At 45.3% G+C, this 15,310-nt stretch overlaps 1 protein-coding gene across 1 annotated transcript; it reads left to right on the forward strand.

Moving 5' to 3' along the window:
- The first annotated feature begins 1,346 nt into the window (after window positions 1–1,346).
- ece2b (endothelin converting enzyme 2b) lies at window positions 1,347–14,220 on the forward strand. The gene is made up of 19 exons (XM_084466463.1): window positions 1,347–1,549; window positions 3,334–3,420; window positions 3,733–3,856; window positions 4,236–4,451; window positions 4,563–4,687; window positions 5,502–5,648; window positions 6,165–6,230; window positions 6,387–6,575; window positions 6,990–7,132; window positions 7,412–7,526; window positions 8,777–8,887; window positions 9,348–9,446; window positions 9,719–9,796; window positions 9,989–10,092; window positions 10,529–10,639; window positions 10,771–10,838; window positions 11,063–11,253; window positions 13,837–13,932; window positions 14,033–14,220. Exons 1-19 carry the CDS (start codon window positions 1,496–1,498, stop codon window positions 14,207–14,209), a joined length of 2,301 nt encoding a protein of 766 aa, XP_084322589.1. The 5' UTR covers window positions 1,347–1,495; the 3' UTR covers window positions 14,210–14,220.
- Window positions 14,221–15,310: the final 1,090 nt, after the last annotated feature.

Here is a 15,310-nt window from a genome sequence, read left to right on the forward strand (position 1 = left end):
ATTTAAATGTAGCTGGGTGGTTGACGTGACGCCAGTGTTCAACTACATAAAAATAATGATGGCATTTGTCAAATAAATATTTTTACATTTTTAAGAAGATTCAGCTTTTTGTGAACGTACATTAATTATTAATATTTTATATTCATTTGTCTTAGAAGTCAATTAATCTATGATTTTTTCATATTTTTAAACATAAAATGTAAAAAAAAATCATGTGGTTTAATCTTTAATAAAATTAAGAAAAATAAAATCGTGCTCAAAGTATATTATGAGAACACAGATGTCTTCTTGTCTATTCTAGGTAGATTCTTTGTTTTTTCACTTTTTGTAATCTTCACATGCGTAAAATATTTGTGTAGTTCGTAGTCTGAATAATTCTAATAATAATTCTAAAATGTACTGTATGTCGTGGTGTAGGCTCTCCACCATGATTAAGAAATATAACAAACATTAATGGATTTCCACAAGGAAATTGAGGATTTCAATATAGTATTGATACGGGATGATGGCTAGGGGTTGTAGGGTTAGGGGTTTGACCATTAGGGGTTATAGAGTTAGGGGTTCTATGGTTAGGGGTTATACGGTTAGATGGTCTAGGGATCCATGGTTAGGTTTTCTACAGTTCTAGGATCAGGGGCTGGTAAAATTGCTAGCAGGAACAGTTATGGTTCTAAATCAGGTAGAATATACGAGGATTATTTCTAGGGTATCAGTATAATCCACAGAGTGGATATGTTGTAACGCAGTGGGTGGTCTTAAGATGTCTCTTTAGCAGTAGGGTTATCTTATATGCCAGAGCACTGATCCTATTTTAAATGGCTATAATATTTATAACTGAAAACATGGCCATGTATAAATGAGTGAAAGTGCTAAACGTGAGAGCATGAAGACACAAAGCAGAATGGTTCGTATAGCATCCTACCATGGAAATAATAATAACACCGTGACGTATGAGACCTCTCCGAACTGAACGTTCAAGAAGGCATGACATTTAACTTAATGTACTGTTACCATGGAGAGCGTGACATGCAGGCAGACAGACGGACAGTCAGGTAGACAGAAAGCCAGACAGACAGACAGGTAGACAGACAGACAGACAAACGGAGAAAGAAACACAGCTAGAGACATAGAGGCTGAAGACGTGTTTCCAGCGGATGGGAGAATCGAGGGAGTGTTTGTGTTTGTGAAGCGGGAGGAAGGGTGTTGTTTGCTGGGTGGAGCTGAGACTGACCAGTCTGTTGGCAGATCGCTATCTCCTTTTCTCCGTCTCCTCTTCACCCCCTGTCTACGCCGACCAGTGAAATCTCTTTTCTTTCTGCTCAACAAAGACGGTAGGAGACCATCGCCTGGTGCATCTCCTCCGCCGTCTCGACTGTTGTGTCGCGGTTTGGCTCGCAGGCTTCTGGAGGACGAGGAGGAGAAGAGGAGGAGGAAACGAGAGGAGGAGAACAGGAGGAGAAGAGGGATGTCTCGCAGGCGAAGCCAGCCGCACTAGATGTTGTCTCACTGCCCCAGAATGAGCGTAGCGCTGCAGGATCTGCGGAACACAGTGAGTATGCGTCGTGTTCTTTCTCCTGTGATGCTGTGCGGGCCTACTGTCATACAAACAACATGTTTCGCCTACTATATATACCAACGTATACTGTTCACAACATACTATATATTACAAATATATGTACGTATACTACACACATGTATAATTTATACACACCATATACACGTATATTTATATATACTACACACAACGTACTATATATCCCTACTTCTAATATATTTACGTATACTAATTACTAAACACATGTAGGCCTATACTATAAACATACAACATACTATATTCACATTTATTGTCATATACTATACACAACATATAGGCCTATAGCCCAGTATATTTACATATATTTACATAGGCCTATAGGCTACTGCACAAAACATATATACTAAATACACATATATTGTCATGTAGGCTACTATACACAACATATACAATTATATAGGCTACACATACATTTAAATATACTACACACAACATATACACACTATGTAACGTTACACACATATTTACATACACTACACATATACTATATGCACATTTACTTAGGCCTACAGATAGCCTACTATTCACAACATAGACATATATATTTACACGTACTACACACCACCTCTATCCTACATACACATATACCTACATACATTACAACAGCATACTGATTGGTGGACAAGGTTTCCCTGCATGTGTTACTGGGCGGGTGACCAGATCACAATCTGTTTCCAATCCGAACGTAAACGAGGGGCGTGACGTCACTAGGGGGCGCAGCGGTGCCGGGTGGGCTTGTTGTTGTGGTCTCCCTTAGGTCCGCCTGTGAGCGAGTGCGCATGTAGGTGTGCATGTGAGTGGGCGTGAATGTGCATGTCAGTGAGTTTGCATGCGAGTGTATGTGCATGTGAGTGTGCATGCATGTGAGTGTGTGCATGTGAATGTGTGTGCATGTTAGTACGTGTGCAGGTGAGTGGGCATGTGAGTGTGTGTGCATGTGAGTGTGCATGTGAGGCTGCAGTGAAGTGTGCATGTGAGTTCTAAGATTCTGTGTGCTTGTTGTAAGAAAGCTTCCATTGGACGCATGCTGCTGATGTCACGCAGAAACTCTGCAGGGATTGGCTTGTAGTGCCGCTGACGTCATTTTGTTCTCTGCTCTTAATGATTGACATACAACCCATTGTGTGGAAGGTTGGCAGTTAAATAACAGCTTCCCTTTAGCTGGGAACTAGGTGATGTCATGCCCCCCTCCCTTCCTGCTGTGTTCCCCATGAGAACAGCCACGCTATCCCCTTAGCTTACACCTAGTACTATAGCAGTACAACGCTGTCACCTAGCAGTACAACACGTTATTATGAATCATAGGCATCTATCACTTTGCACTATAACATGTCTTTAATCTCTTAGCGAACACCTAACACTATACTACTCTAACTTCGGGCGCTATTTCATCTTGCACCGCAGCAATACTTTACTCTCTTTGTTAAGAAGCTCTTATGAAGCTCTTCATTATCATCTAGCACTAAAACTCTTTACACTCTATTAAGAAGCTCTTCACTATAATCTACCACTATTACACTTTGCAATATATATAAGTAATAGCTTATCTTACCTACAGCACCAGTGTGTTTCAGTTCTACAAGACGTCCACCAGTGTGTTTCAGTTCTATATGATTTCCAGTAGTGGGTTTTAGTTCTATATGATTTCCAGTAGTGTGTTTCAGTTCTATATGATGTCCACCAGTGTGTTTCAGTTCTATATGACGTCCACCATTTATGAAGTTGTGTGTTTCTTTCAGATGTCCAGCTATAAACGTGCTACCTTTGAGGAAGAAGATGCTTCAGATCTTCCTCGGGATGGAAGCCCATCGCCCGAAGGGGTCGAGGTCAGGGCTCACTACTGCTTTACTTCCCCTTTACAATGCTGACTATATAATGACTATTATTCTTAACGACAATACTTCTACTACTTTACTTCTTTACTACAACTCTACTTTACTACTACTTCACAGTGCTTTACTACCGCTATACTTGACTACCACCTTTTTACTTTGCTTTGATTCTTTACTACTACTCTACTTTACTACCACTTTGCTGTGGTTTATAATTGATGTACGATAATCATCAGGTTGGTGATGGTGATGATGAGGATGATGATGATGATGATGATGATGATGATGATGGAGGTTTGTGGGCAGGTGGGCTTCAGGAAGGGCTCCCTGGGGGGTTGGACCCAGCTGGAGGTGTGGCTGGCTGCTCTGCTCCTTGTCTCCGTCCTGCTGCTGCTCCTCACCCTTACCCTGGGACTAACCCAGAACCCAGGTACACACGCACGCACGCACACACACACAAACACGCACACGTACACACACACAAACACACGCGCGCACGCGTACACACACACACACACGCACACATACACGTACACACACGCACGCACGCACGCACGCACACACACGCAGGAAGAATTGTAGTATGGACACTCCCAAAACCCTCCCAATCATGCCACCCAGCCAAGCTACACTAGTTAGCGTGACACAGTTGCACAGCCAGTCAGAGAGGACAGAACTCTGTTATTGAGGTTCTTTTAGTGTCGGAGGGGGCAGCTGAAGCACGGCGACTATGAAGTTTGACTCTGGGACCCTAATCCCAAGCCTGCACTAGGGGCTGGATGATTGCTCTATGGTTGCCATGGTTACAGATGGGAGCAAGGAGCTGTGTCTCTCAGAGGCATGCGTGATGCTGGCTGGGAGGATGGTGGAGGCGATGGATCGCCAGGCGGACCCATGCCAGGACTTCTACCAGTACGCCTGCGGGGGTTGGACCCGCAAGAATCCCCTCCCTGATGCCCGGTCCCGCTGGTCCACTTTCAACAGCCTCTGGGAGCAGAACCAAGCACTGCTCAAACACATCCTGGGTACCAGAGACAACCAAAGCACACACACACACACACACACACACACACATCCCCAACCCTAACCCTAACCCAGCTGCTCTGATTGGCTGATATATGACATATCTGCTGTAGAGAACGGGACATTTAACGGGACCAGTGAGGCGGAGAGGAAGACCCAGTCCTACTACATGTCCTGTCTGAACCAGCCCCACATAGACCAGCTTGGGGCTCAGCCTCTCATAGACCTAATCACCAAGGTAACCCCTACACCTAACCCAGTCCTACTAACTGACCTGTCTGAACCCTAACCCTAACCCTAACCCTAACCCTAACCCAGTCCTACTAACTGTCCTGTCTGAACCCTTACCCTAACCCCAACCCTTAACCCTAACCCAGTCCTACTACCTGTCCTGTCTGAACCCTAACCCTAACCCTAACCCTAACCCAGTCCTACTACCTGTCCTGTCTGAACCCTAACCCTAACCCAGTCCTACTACCTGTCCTGTCTGAACCCTAACCCTAACTCAGTCCTACTACCTGTCCTGTCTGAGCCAGCCCCACATAGACTAAGTCTTGTCTTTTTGCTTCGGAAGGTTCTTCACTGAGTGAAAGGAACCAGAAGTATCTCAGTGGCTTTCTCCTACAGCATAGGGCCATTCTTTACGGAAGGAGGGAGAAAATGCCTTCTCTCAATTCCACCATTCATTCCAACATTTCAAGCACCTCCCCATTAAGCAGTTCATGAAAACAAACTATCGACATTGGACTATCTTTTTAAGATATATGTGGTGGACTCACCCTTAACTCCTAACCCCTAACTTTCACTCATAACTCATTACTCCTAACCCGCAACCCCTTACTCATAACTCATAACTCCTACCTCCAACCCCTAACCCTGATTTGATCTGTTCATCTCTCTCTCCCTTGCTGCTCGCCTGTCTGTCTGCCTCCCTGTCTGTTTGTGTGTGTGTGTGTGTGTGTGTGTGTGTGTGTGTGTGTGTGTGTGTGTGTGTGTGTGTGTGTGTGTGTGTGTGTGTGTGTCTGTGTGTGTCTGTGTGTGTATGTGTGTAGCTGGGGGGCTGGAGTATAACAGGTAGGTGGGAGAAGGACAATTTCATGGAGGTTCTGAAGCTGCTGTCAGGACCGTACAGAGCCCAGCCCTTCTTCTCCCTGGGAGTCAGCACGGACCCCAAGAACTCCAACAGTAACGTCATCCAGGTAGAGGAGCGAAGAGGAGAGGAGGAGGGCAGAGGAGAGGGGAAGGGGAGAGGAACGGAGTGAAGAGAGGAGAGGAAAGGAGAAGGGGAGAAGAGAGGAGAGGAGTGAGGAAAGGAGTGTAGAGGAGAGGAGATAGGAGAGGAGAGATGAGAGACGACTTTGAAAGAGAGGAGAGGAGAGAGGGAGAGAGGAGAGGAGGGAAGAGAGGAGAGGAGGGGAATGAAGCGAGGAGAGGGTGGAGAAGGGGAGAAGAGAGAGAGGAGTTTTCAGGAGAGAGGAGGGGAGAGTAGAGAGGAGAGGCAGAGAGGAACAGAGATGAGAAGAAGAGAAGAGAGAGGAGAGAGAGGGGACGGAGAGAAGAGAGTAGAGTAGGAGGGGAGAGGAGAGGAGTGAGGAAAGGAGAGAGGAGAGGAGAGAGAAAGAGGAGAGAGAGAAGAAGAGGAGATAGGGGGGAGAGAGGAGGAGAGGAGGAAGATGGCAGGGGATTAGTATAATATCTTCTACTGTGTCCTTCAGGTGGAACAGTCTGGTATTTTCCTCCCATCCAGAGACTACTACCTCAATAAGACAGCCAATGAGAAGGTGAGGAATCTGTATTGTTGTGGCGATGGTTGTACACAATGTTATCCATACATGTACATTTACATGTGTATATTGTGTACATGTTTCTATTGTGTACCTGAACATGTTGTGTATATGTGTGTATGTATATATGTGTGTGTGTGTGTGTGTATCTAGGTATTGGATGCGTATCTGGAGTACATGGTGGAGCTGGGGCTCCTGCTGGGAGGGAGCAGGAACTCCACGGAGCAGCAGATGAGGCAGATCCTGGAGTTGGAGACAGCTCTGGCTAACATCACCGTTCCTCAGGACCAGAGAAGAGACGAGGAAAAGCTCTACCATAAGATCACTATCGCTGAGCTACAGGTAAACCCCAACCCCTATACCCAATACCCTAACCCCTATACCCTCACCCCTTTACCCTCACCCCTATACCGTCTCCTCTATACCCTTACCCCTATACATTAACCTCTAAAGCTTGACCCCTTCACCCTGTCCCTATCCCCTATATCAATTTAAATAGCCTAGATGAGGTTTCCATGCTGGCTTTCATGTGCCTCTGCATTGAATACAACGATTGATTGAACTCTTTGCTTAAGCAGATTCCAGCTGGTTGGTTCTGGTGTGCAGGCTCTAGATGGTTGTGGTTCTGGTGTGCAGGTTCTAGATGGTTGTGGTTCTGGTGTGCAGGCTCTAGATGGTTGTGGTTCTGGTGTGCAGGTTCTAGATGGCTCTGGTTCTGGGCTGCAGGTTCTACATGGTTGTGGTTCTGATGTGCAGGTCCTGGCTCCGGCGGTGGACTGGCTGGACCTCCTGTCCTCGTCTCTCTCTCCTCTGGAGCTGAACGACACTGAGCCGGTCGTCATCTACACCAGAGAGTACCTGGTAGAGATGTCTCAACTCATCACACACACTGACCGCAGGTACACACACGCACACACACACACACACACACACGCACACACACACACTGACTGCAAGTTCACACACACACACACACACACACACACACACACACACACACACACACACACACACACACACACACACACAGACTGCAAGTTCTCACACACACACACACACACACACACACACACACACACACACACACACACGCACACACACTGAACGCAGGTATACACACACACACACATACAAACTGACCGAAGGTCATCTATATGTCTTGCTTCCTCTCTCTCTAGTCTGCTGAATAACTACATGATTTGGACATTGGTGCAGAAGGGCGTCGCTAGCTTGGACCAGCGGTTTGAGAATGCCCAGGACAAACTGCTGGAGAGTCTGTACGGAACCAAGAAGGTACCACTACCACATATATTGCTATGAATTAAAGACCGTTGCTATGGATAACAGACCGTTGCTATGGATAACAGACCGTTGCTATGGATAACAGACCGTTGCTGTGGATAACAGACCATTACACTAGGTGCGTTTACATGGACATTAAATTCTCACTTTTAATCTGAAATCCCCCAAAAAATAATCGGATTAAAAATGTATTATGCAAACACCTCAAGGAATCAGATTCTTATGAATCTGATTACATTTTGAATCTGATTAAAACAGGTGGTGTAGACCATTCTATAAGCCGATTATTGGTAAAAACTACCCATATAAACATGTAATCCGATCATTGGAATACATTTGTTCCTTCTGCGCATGTCCTTATGAATTCTCGCAGCTCGTGCAGTAGCTGCTAGTGGCGACGAGCTAGGTGACGCGTTCTCTATTTAAATAATGCCACAGTATCATCTACTGCCGAGACCGTATCGCCGACAGCAAAGGGATAAAGAGTAGAGACAGAAGTATTTTAAGAAGCGGTTCAGCCATGTTTTGAAACCAGCGGGGCTTGATGTCGTGTGCATGTATTGGAGTGTTCTACCTGTCAATCAGTGTGGGGGGCGAATCGCCAGGTCAGCTGGGGAGGGGCTTGGGAGAACAGGAGGGTGGGGGCATGCGCATTGAAGGTGTTCTGCGGTGTGTGTTTTGGTGAATCAGTTGTTGGTGTGTATTTTGGCATTGTTTACGGCGTTACAGTAACCAGGTTTGTATTAATAAATATTCGTACAGTACTTATGACTGGACCTTCCTATATCACCGGCGAGGTCATAACAATACTGTTGTGATCTGATTAAATGCTTATAAACACAGAGTAGATGCAGATCTCTTTATTTGACGCTCATGTATACAGTTCGTCAGATTCTTTTAATCTTCTTATATTTAATCAGATTGAAAAAAAATGTCCATGTAAACGCACCCAATGAATAACAGACCACTGCTATGAATATGTTGCTAGGGACGCTATCCCTCTTCTAACCGACTAACCCTTGAGTGGAAGCAATGACAAAGAAGAACATTGCAGATAGTTTAATCAGTATCCGTGTAACAAGCCCCGCCCCCCTGCTTCGTGTCGCACCCTGTAGGGTTTATGGTGCGATTATGAGCATCTTGCTGTGCGTTATCCCTTACATAACTCCTGTAGGCCCGGTGTGAGGCTTAAGGCTGGATCCAGTTGCTAGTATCATATTGTGACGTTGTGTACCTTGCAGTCATGCACACCGCGATGGCAGACGTGCATCGGCAACACCGACGACACCATGGGCTTCGCCCTGGGGGCGCTGTTCGTTAAGGAGACCTTCGACAGGAACAGCAAAGGAATCGTACGTTCACCACCCACTTGCCGTACCGCGGGGAAACAGCTCCGGTTGTCTCCTGTTTTTCCCAACTCTGTGTGTGTCTCTCTCTGTCTCTCTCTCCCTCCCTAGATCTCTAACTCTGTCTCTCTTTCTCTCTTACTGTATCTCCATGTCTCTCTAACTGTATCTCTATGTCTCTCTCCCTCTCTAACTGTATCTCCATTTCTCTCTCCCTCTCTCTTACTATCTCTGTCTCTCCCTATTCCTCTCTCTCTCGCTCTCCCTCCCTCTCTCCCTAACAATATCTCTCTCCATGTCTCTATCCCTCTCTCTAACTGTATCTCCATGAATTTCTCCCTCCCTCTAACTATCTCCATGAATCTCTCCCTCCCTTTAACTGTATCTCCATGTCTCTATCCCTCTCTCTAACTATCTCCATGAATCTCTCCCTCCCTCTAACTGTATCTCCATGTCTCTCCCCCAGGCAGAGCAGATGATAAATGAGATCCGGACTGCGTTTAAAGAATCTCTGGACCAGCTGAGCTGGATGGACCCTGACACAAGAGAGGCAGCCAAAGACAAGGTAGGTACTTAACGACAAGATAGACAGACAGACAGGTAGAAGGACAGCAAGACAGAGAGACAGACAAACAGGCAGGACGACAGGTAGACTGACAGACAGGTACTTAACCAACTGTCTAAGACAGACAGACAGGTAGATGGACAGGCGGATGCCATCTACGATTAGTTTTTAACATGTTGTAAGCGTGTTGTATGTGTTTGCCGCGGATATCATCTAGGACACGTTGATAGCGTGTTGCTGTCGTGTTGTAAGCGTGTTGTTGGTGCTTGCAGGCGGATGCCATCTACGATATGATCGGCTTCCCAGACTTCATCCTGGACCCAAAAGAGCTTGATGACGTCTATGATGGGGTGATGAAACATTAATAAACATTAATATATCATAATAATATGTTATTGTATTGTAATTATATTATTATGTTATATAATGCAATTATTGTAATGTTACATCATTATTTAGTTGTTTTATTATTCTAATGTGCTATATTGTGATATTATTATAATGTTATTTTATTACATTGTTGTTATAATATTGTCTTACAGTACGAGGTCGGGGAAGAGAGTTTTTTCAACAACATGTTTAATTTCTACAACTTCTCATCCAGAGTGATGTCAGAGCAGCTGAGGAAGAGACCCAGCAGAGACCAGTAAACACACACACAAACACAAACACACACACACATATATACGTATGTATATATGCCTTTTAGTTTTCACTATGAAAAGCCTCTTCCAGATAATCAAAGTTGCAATGTGTAACCTTTCAACTAGCTTGTTGCTTCAAGTAACCTGGACATAGCTGTAGTCAATTTGGATCAATCGTGATTTCAAAAATGTAATCAAAAAAATCACATCCTATAAATGATGTATTCTAAAATAGAAAATGCTGGCCAGCCCGTACCTCTCTCTTTGTTTCCAAGAATACTATGGACACTCCTTAGCCCCTCCCACTCACACAACCTAGCCAGCCGAGCAACGCAGGTTTTTCGTAAGAGGGAGGGGCTCAATCTTACACACTGCAAATGTATTATTATTATCAAGCAAGTGTTCTCCAGGTACAGAGTGGGTGTGTCTTGTGTGCAGGTGGAGTATGACTCCGCCCACGGTCAATGCCTACTACATGGCCACCAAGAACGGAATCGTGTTCCCAGCTGGGATCCTGCAGGCTCCGTTCTACTCACACGACCATCCCAAGTCTGTCTATGTGTGTCTGTCTGTCTGTGTGTGTGTGTGTGTCTGTCTGTCTAGCTGTGTGTCTGTCTGCCTGCCTTCTAACCCATATAATCTGTTCCCCAACGTGTGCCTACGTGCATGTGTGCGTGTAGGGCGTTAAACTTTGGAGGGATCGGCGTTGTGATGGGTCATGAGCTCACTCACGCCTTTGACGACCAGGGTAAGGTCCCTTCCTGTTACCTCACTTCCTGTCTCACATCCTCTATAAGACGCACATACTGTTTGACACGCATATCTGTCTCTCGGTCTCTTTGTCTTTTCCTCTCTCTCTGTCTGTCTCTTTCTCTCTGTCTCTCTCTCTCTCTGTGTCTATCTTTCTCTCTGTCTCCCTGTTTCTCTCTCTCTGTCTGTCTCTCTCTCTCCTTCTCTGTCTCTCTCGTCCAGGACGAGAGTATGATAAGGAAGGGAACATGCGTCCGTGGTGGCAGAACTCCTCCCTGCAGTCCTTTCAGCAGCGCACTGAGTGCATGGTGGAGCAGTACAGCCGCTACACCGTCAACGGGGAGAAGGTCAACGGGCGGCAGACCCTGGGGGAGAACATCGCAGACAACGGAGGACTGAAGGCTGCATACAATGTTAGCATACAACAGCACACTGCACCCAATAGCACTATACTATAGTAGTACAATAAGACATTATACCCAATACTGCCAATAGTACTACACTATAGTAGTACAATAAGACACTATACCCAACAGTACTATACTATAGTAGTATACAATACCACATTTCTCAATAATAATATACTATAGTAGTATAGAATACCACACTGCACTCTAAAATACCATATTATAGTAATATACAATACCACACTATGCTCAATATACTATACTAAAGTGGTATACAATAAATCACTACATTCAATAGTACTATACTATAGGATACATTACTGCACTAAACTCAGTAATCCTATACTGCTAAGGTAGGGTTTGAGCCGGCCTGATGTCAGTGGGGAGCTCTATCCACCATTGTGGAGCCAGGACAGCAAACAATCAAGATTTTGTTGAGCGGCAGCTGGGGTCCCCTCGCAGTGAAAGAGTAGCAAGCTGTTTGGCAGTCATGGAGCATAGCGGACAAGCTGGGGAGTGGGATGGGCCTAAGCCTTTCACAGCATGGTAGGCAAGTACCAGTGGCTTGAATTGGATTCGAGCTGCCACTTGTAGTTGGATGTTGGCAGCTTCAGGTGGTGTATTTGTTGTATGTTTATTTAACAGGGGTCATGCACAACACAACCGTTGGGCCAGAGTTGTTGATACAGCTAACTTACATCCGCACAGAGCACACACACACACACACACACACACACCACACAGGCACTACACACAGACCACACACACACACACACACACACACATATGTATATATGCCTTTTAGTTTTCACTATGAAAAGCCTCTTCCAGATAATCAAAGTTGCAATGTGTAACCTTTCAACTAGCTCGTAGCTTCAAGTAACCTGGACATAGCTGTAGTCAATTTGGATCAATAGTGATTTCAAAAATGTAATAAAAAAAATCACATCCTATAACTGATGTATTCTACAATAGAAAATTCTGGCCAGCCCGTACCTCTCTCTTTGTTTCCAAGAATACTATGGACACTCCTTAGCCCCTCCCACTCACGCAACCTAGCCAGCCGAGCAACGCAGGTTTTTTCGTAAGAGGGGGCTCAATTGAGGGGGCTCAATCTTACACACTGCAAATGTATTATTATTATTAAGCAAGTGTTCTCCAGGTACAGAGTGGGCGTGTCTTGTGTGCAGGTGGAGTATGACTCCGCCCACGGTCAATGCCTACTACATGGCCACCAACCGACTGCGAAAAATACAGAATTAGTTGTGTGTCTTCTGCATATAGTAACAAAAAAAAAGCCATGTGATTGAATGATAGTTCCCAGTTACTAAGTGTACAGAGAGAATATGATGGGACCAAGGACAGAACCCTGAGGGACTCCAGTAGTGAGACTCCAAGATTCAGACACAGATTTTTTCCATGTTTCTCTGTAAGTGCTATCCGTGAGGTATGTTGTGAAAAGGGTGTCTGCAGAGCCTGAGATACACAGTTCTTGAAGGGTGGAGCAAAGGATCTAGTGGTTCACTGTTGGGAAGCCTGCTGAAATTTCCATCAGATTGAGGGGATACTGTTGAGGGAGGCTGTTGTAGTAGTGTGACATTTCTCTTAGACGGCAAGGAGGGCAGTCTCAGTTAAGTGACCTGCCTTGAATCTAGACTGGTGAGGGTCCACATAGTTGTTCTGGTAGAGGTATGCAGAGAGTTGATAAAAAAAACGCACACCCAAGTGTTTTGGAAATAAATTATACAAGACAGACACATTGGGAGATTGGGAGAGAGTAGTGAAAAGTTAGAGTAGGCGATTAAGAGGTGGATTTCGGACAGGTGGGAGGGGAAATGAGGAGGGCATGTCATCTGTATTTGTTAACCAAGAACAACATTGCTCGGTGGTAGGGAGGTATTTTGGGGGTTGGAGTAGGAAGATGGAACTTTAGACTGAAGCTTTTAGCTGCAGATAGGGAGGCAGAAAGGAGAAGAGATTGGTAGGCAAGAATGTTGTCTGAGTGCTTGCATTTGCACAATTATATTTCATCCGCTCATAGGCTGTCTACACCCACTGAGTCAGACAACAATGGCGCCAGAGAGGTTGGGCGGGCGTGTTAATAGGTGAGAGCCCGAGAGGGTCCAGAGAAGGGGACAGAGTCGGCAGGAGGGAGAAGCAATCTGGTGAGGGGACAGCTGATAGGACAGCTAAGGGGAGTAAAGAGGGAGACGGAGAGCCTAGGTTGCAGCGGATAGGGACAGTGTGTAGAACAGGGAGGTTTGGCTCTTTGAGAGAGAAAGAAAAGAAAGAGATACAGAAAGGTTTATGGAAGCGCAGTCCCTGCTGAATATGTGGTTGAGATAGTTACCAGATTTGTGAGTGGGTGGGAGTGAGAGAGCGAGAGAAGATGGTCAGAACAATAGCTGAGATGTTATCTTCCCTATCGTGATCTTGAAATCACAGAGAAGTATCAATGGGGGGCCATCTTCGGGATGTTTATATTAGGACGTCTGATTCCTCCAAGCCTCCTGCTAAGACTCCCTGGTCTTCGTATGAAGAGTCTTCATATAATGAGTCTTTTTCTATACTGTCATCATGTGTTTCCAGGCCTACCGTTCGTGGGTTCGACTGAACGGAGAAGAGAAGAGACTTCCAGCTGTTAACCTGACTAATGACCAGCTGTTCTTCCTGGGGTTTGCGCAGGTAGTTCTCCAACATTCTCTGTATCTCTGTCTGTCTCTCGCTCTCGCTGTCTCTCGCTCGCTCTCTCTGGTGTAGTGATGGTTTCGAGTTGTTTCTCCAGGTGTGGTGCTCGGTGCGGACCCCAGAGAGTGCTCACGAGGGCCTGGTGACGGACACCCACAGTCCTCCCAGGTACAGAGTCATCGGCACGCTGTCCAACTCGCAGGACTTCGCTCATCACTTCAGGTGTCCGGTCGGATCGCCCATGAACTCCGGGAGCCGCTGCGAGGTCTGGTAGGACGCCACAGACTCTCTCCCGGCCCTGGGGAGACAAGGACAGAAGGAGGAGGCGTGTGTTGCTGACTAGTGGGTGCCATGTGGACTTGTACTTTCCTAGACGAGCGACATGGACTAAATGTGTTGTTGTGTTCTTTTGTGTTTCTGTGTTGAGTGTCTTCTGTAGGTCAGGCAATCTGGCCTCTAAGATAGCTTCTCTTCTCTTGACATCACATGTTTTCTCTGTGAATATTGAAGCTATGTCCTTCATAGCGATTACTATCGTAACATAAACAGCATTGTGAATATTTGAAGTTATGTCCTTCATAGCGATTACAATCGTAACATAAACAGCATTGTGAATATTGATTGCTAGCACTTCAGCATTGCAGTTACCTAGCAACAGGAGTAAATATGCTAGTACTAGTAACCTAGCAAAAGGAGTAGAGATGCTAGTACTAGTTATCTAGCAACAGGAATAAAGATGCTAGCACCAGTTACCTAGCAACAGGGGTAAAGATGGCTGATGCTGAATATTGAATGTCCCAAGTGGTCAGCTAATTTATCTGCGAAAATAAACATCTGGTTATATTGTCAAAGTGTGTGGTAAGTTAGTCTACTCTACAGGTAACCATCATCTGGAAGTCAGTTTATTAACAACTAATTTGATGTGGTTACAAATGGGGATGGGCATTTTAAGAAATTTCCTTAATCGATCATCGATACAATTAACGATCAATTATCAAATTAATCTTTATTTTTCTAAAGGCTATATTAAAAATTCCCAAAATACAGCATGTTTTTCTCAATGAAATCTTTATTCCAACAACCAACAAGAAAATAATAATAAATGTATGCCTATGCGGCGCTCGTAAAAGCCGAACAATGAGCCTATTGCGCTCTTACAAACGAATGGCGCACTTAAAAAAAAAAGAGAGACTACGGTGGAGACTGTCCCCATAACAAAGTAGCCACAGTAACTCCAGCCTACAGATTTCTGTTGAGGCATATAAGCATGTCAACATGCTCGAGGGTCAGATGCAAACGTCAGTACAGCTGCTGAAAACACCCGCTCTGATGGGACCGAAGTTTCGGGGATGCAGAGGTATTGTCGCGCCAACTT

Source organism: Micromesistius poutassou (assembly GCF_964030765.1).
Source record: "Micromesistius poutassou genome assembly, chromosome: 4".
Classification (NCBI taxonomy): Eukaryota; Metazoa; Chordata; class Actinopteri; order Gadiformes; family Gadidae; genus Micromesistius; species Micromesistius poutassou.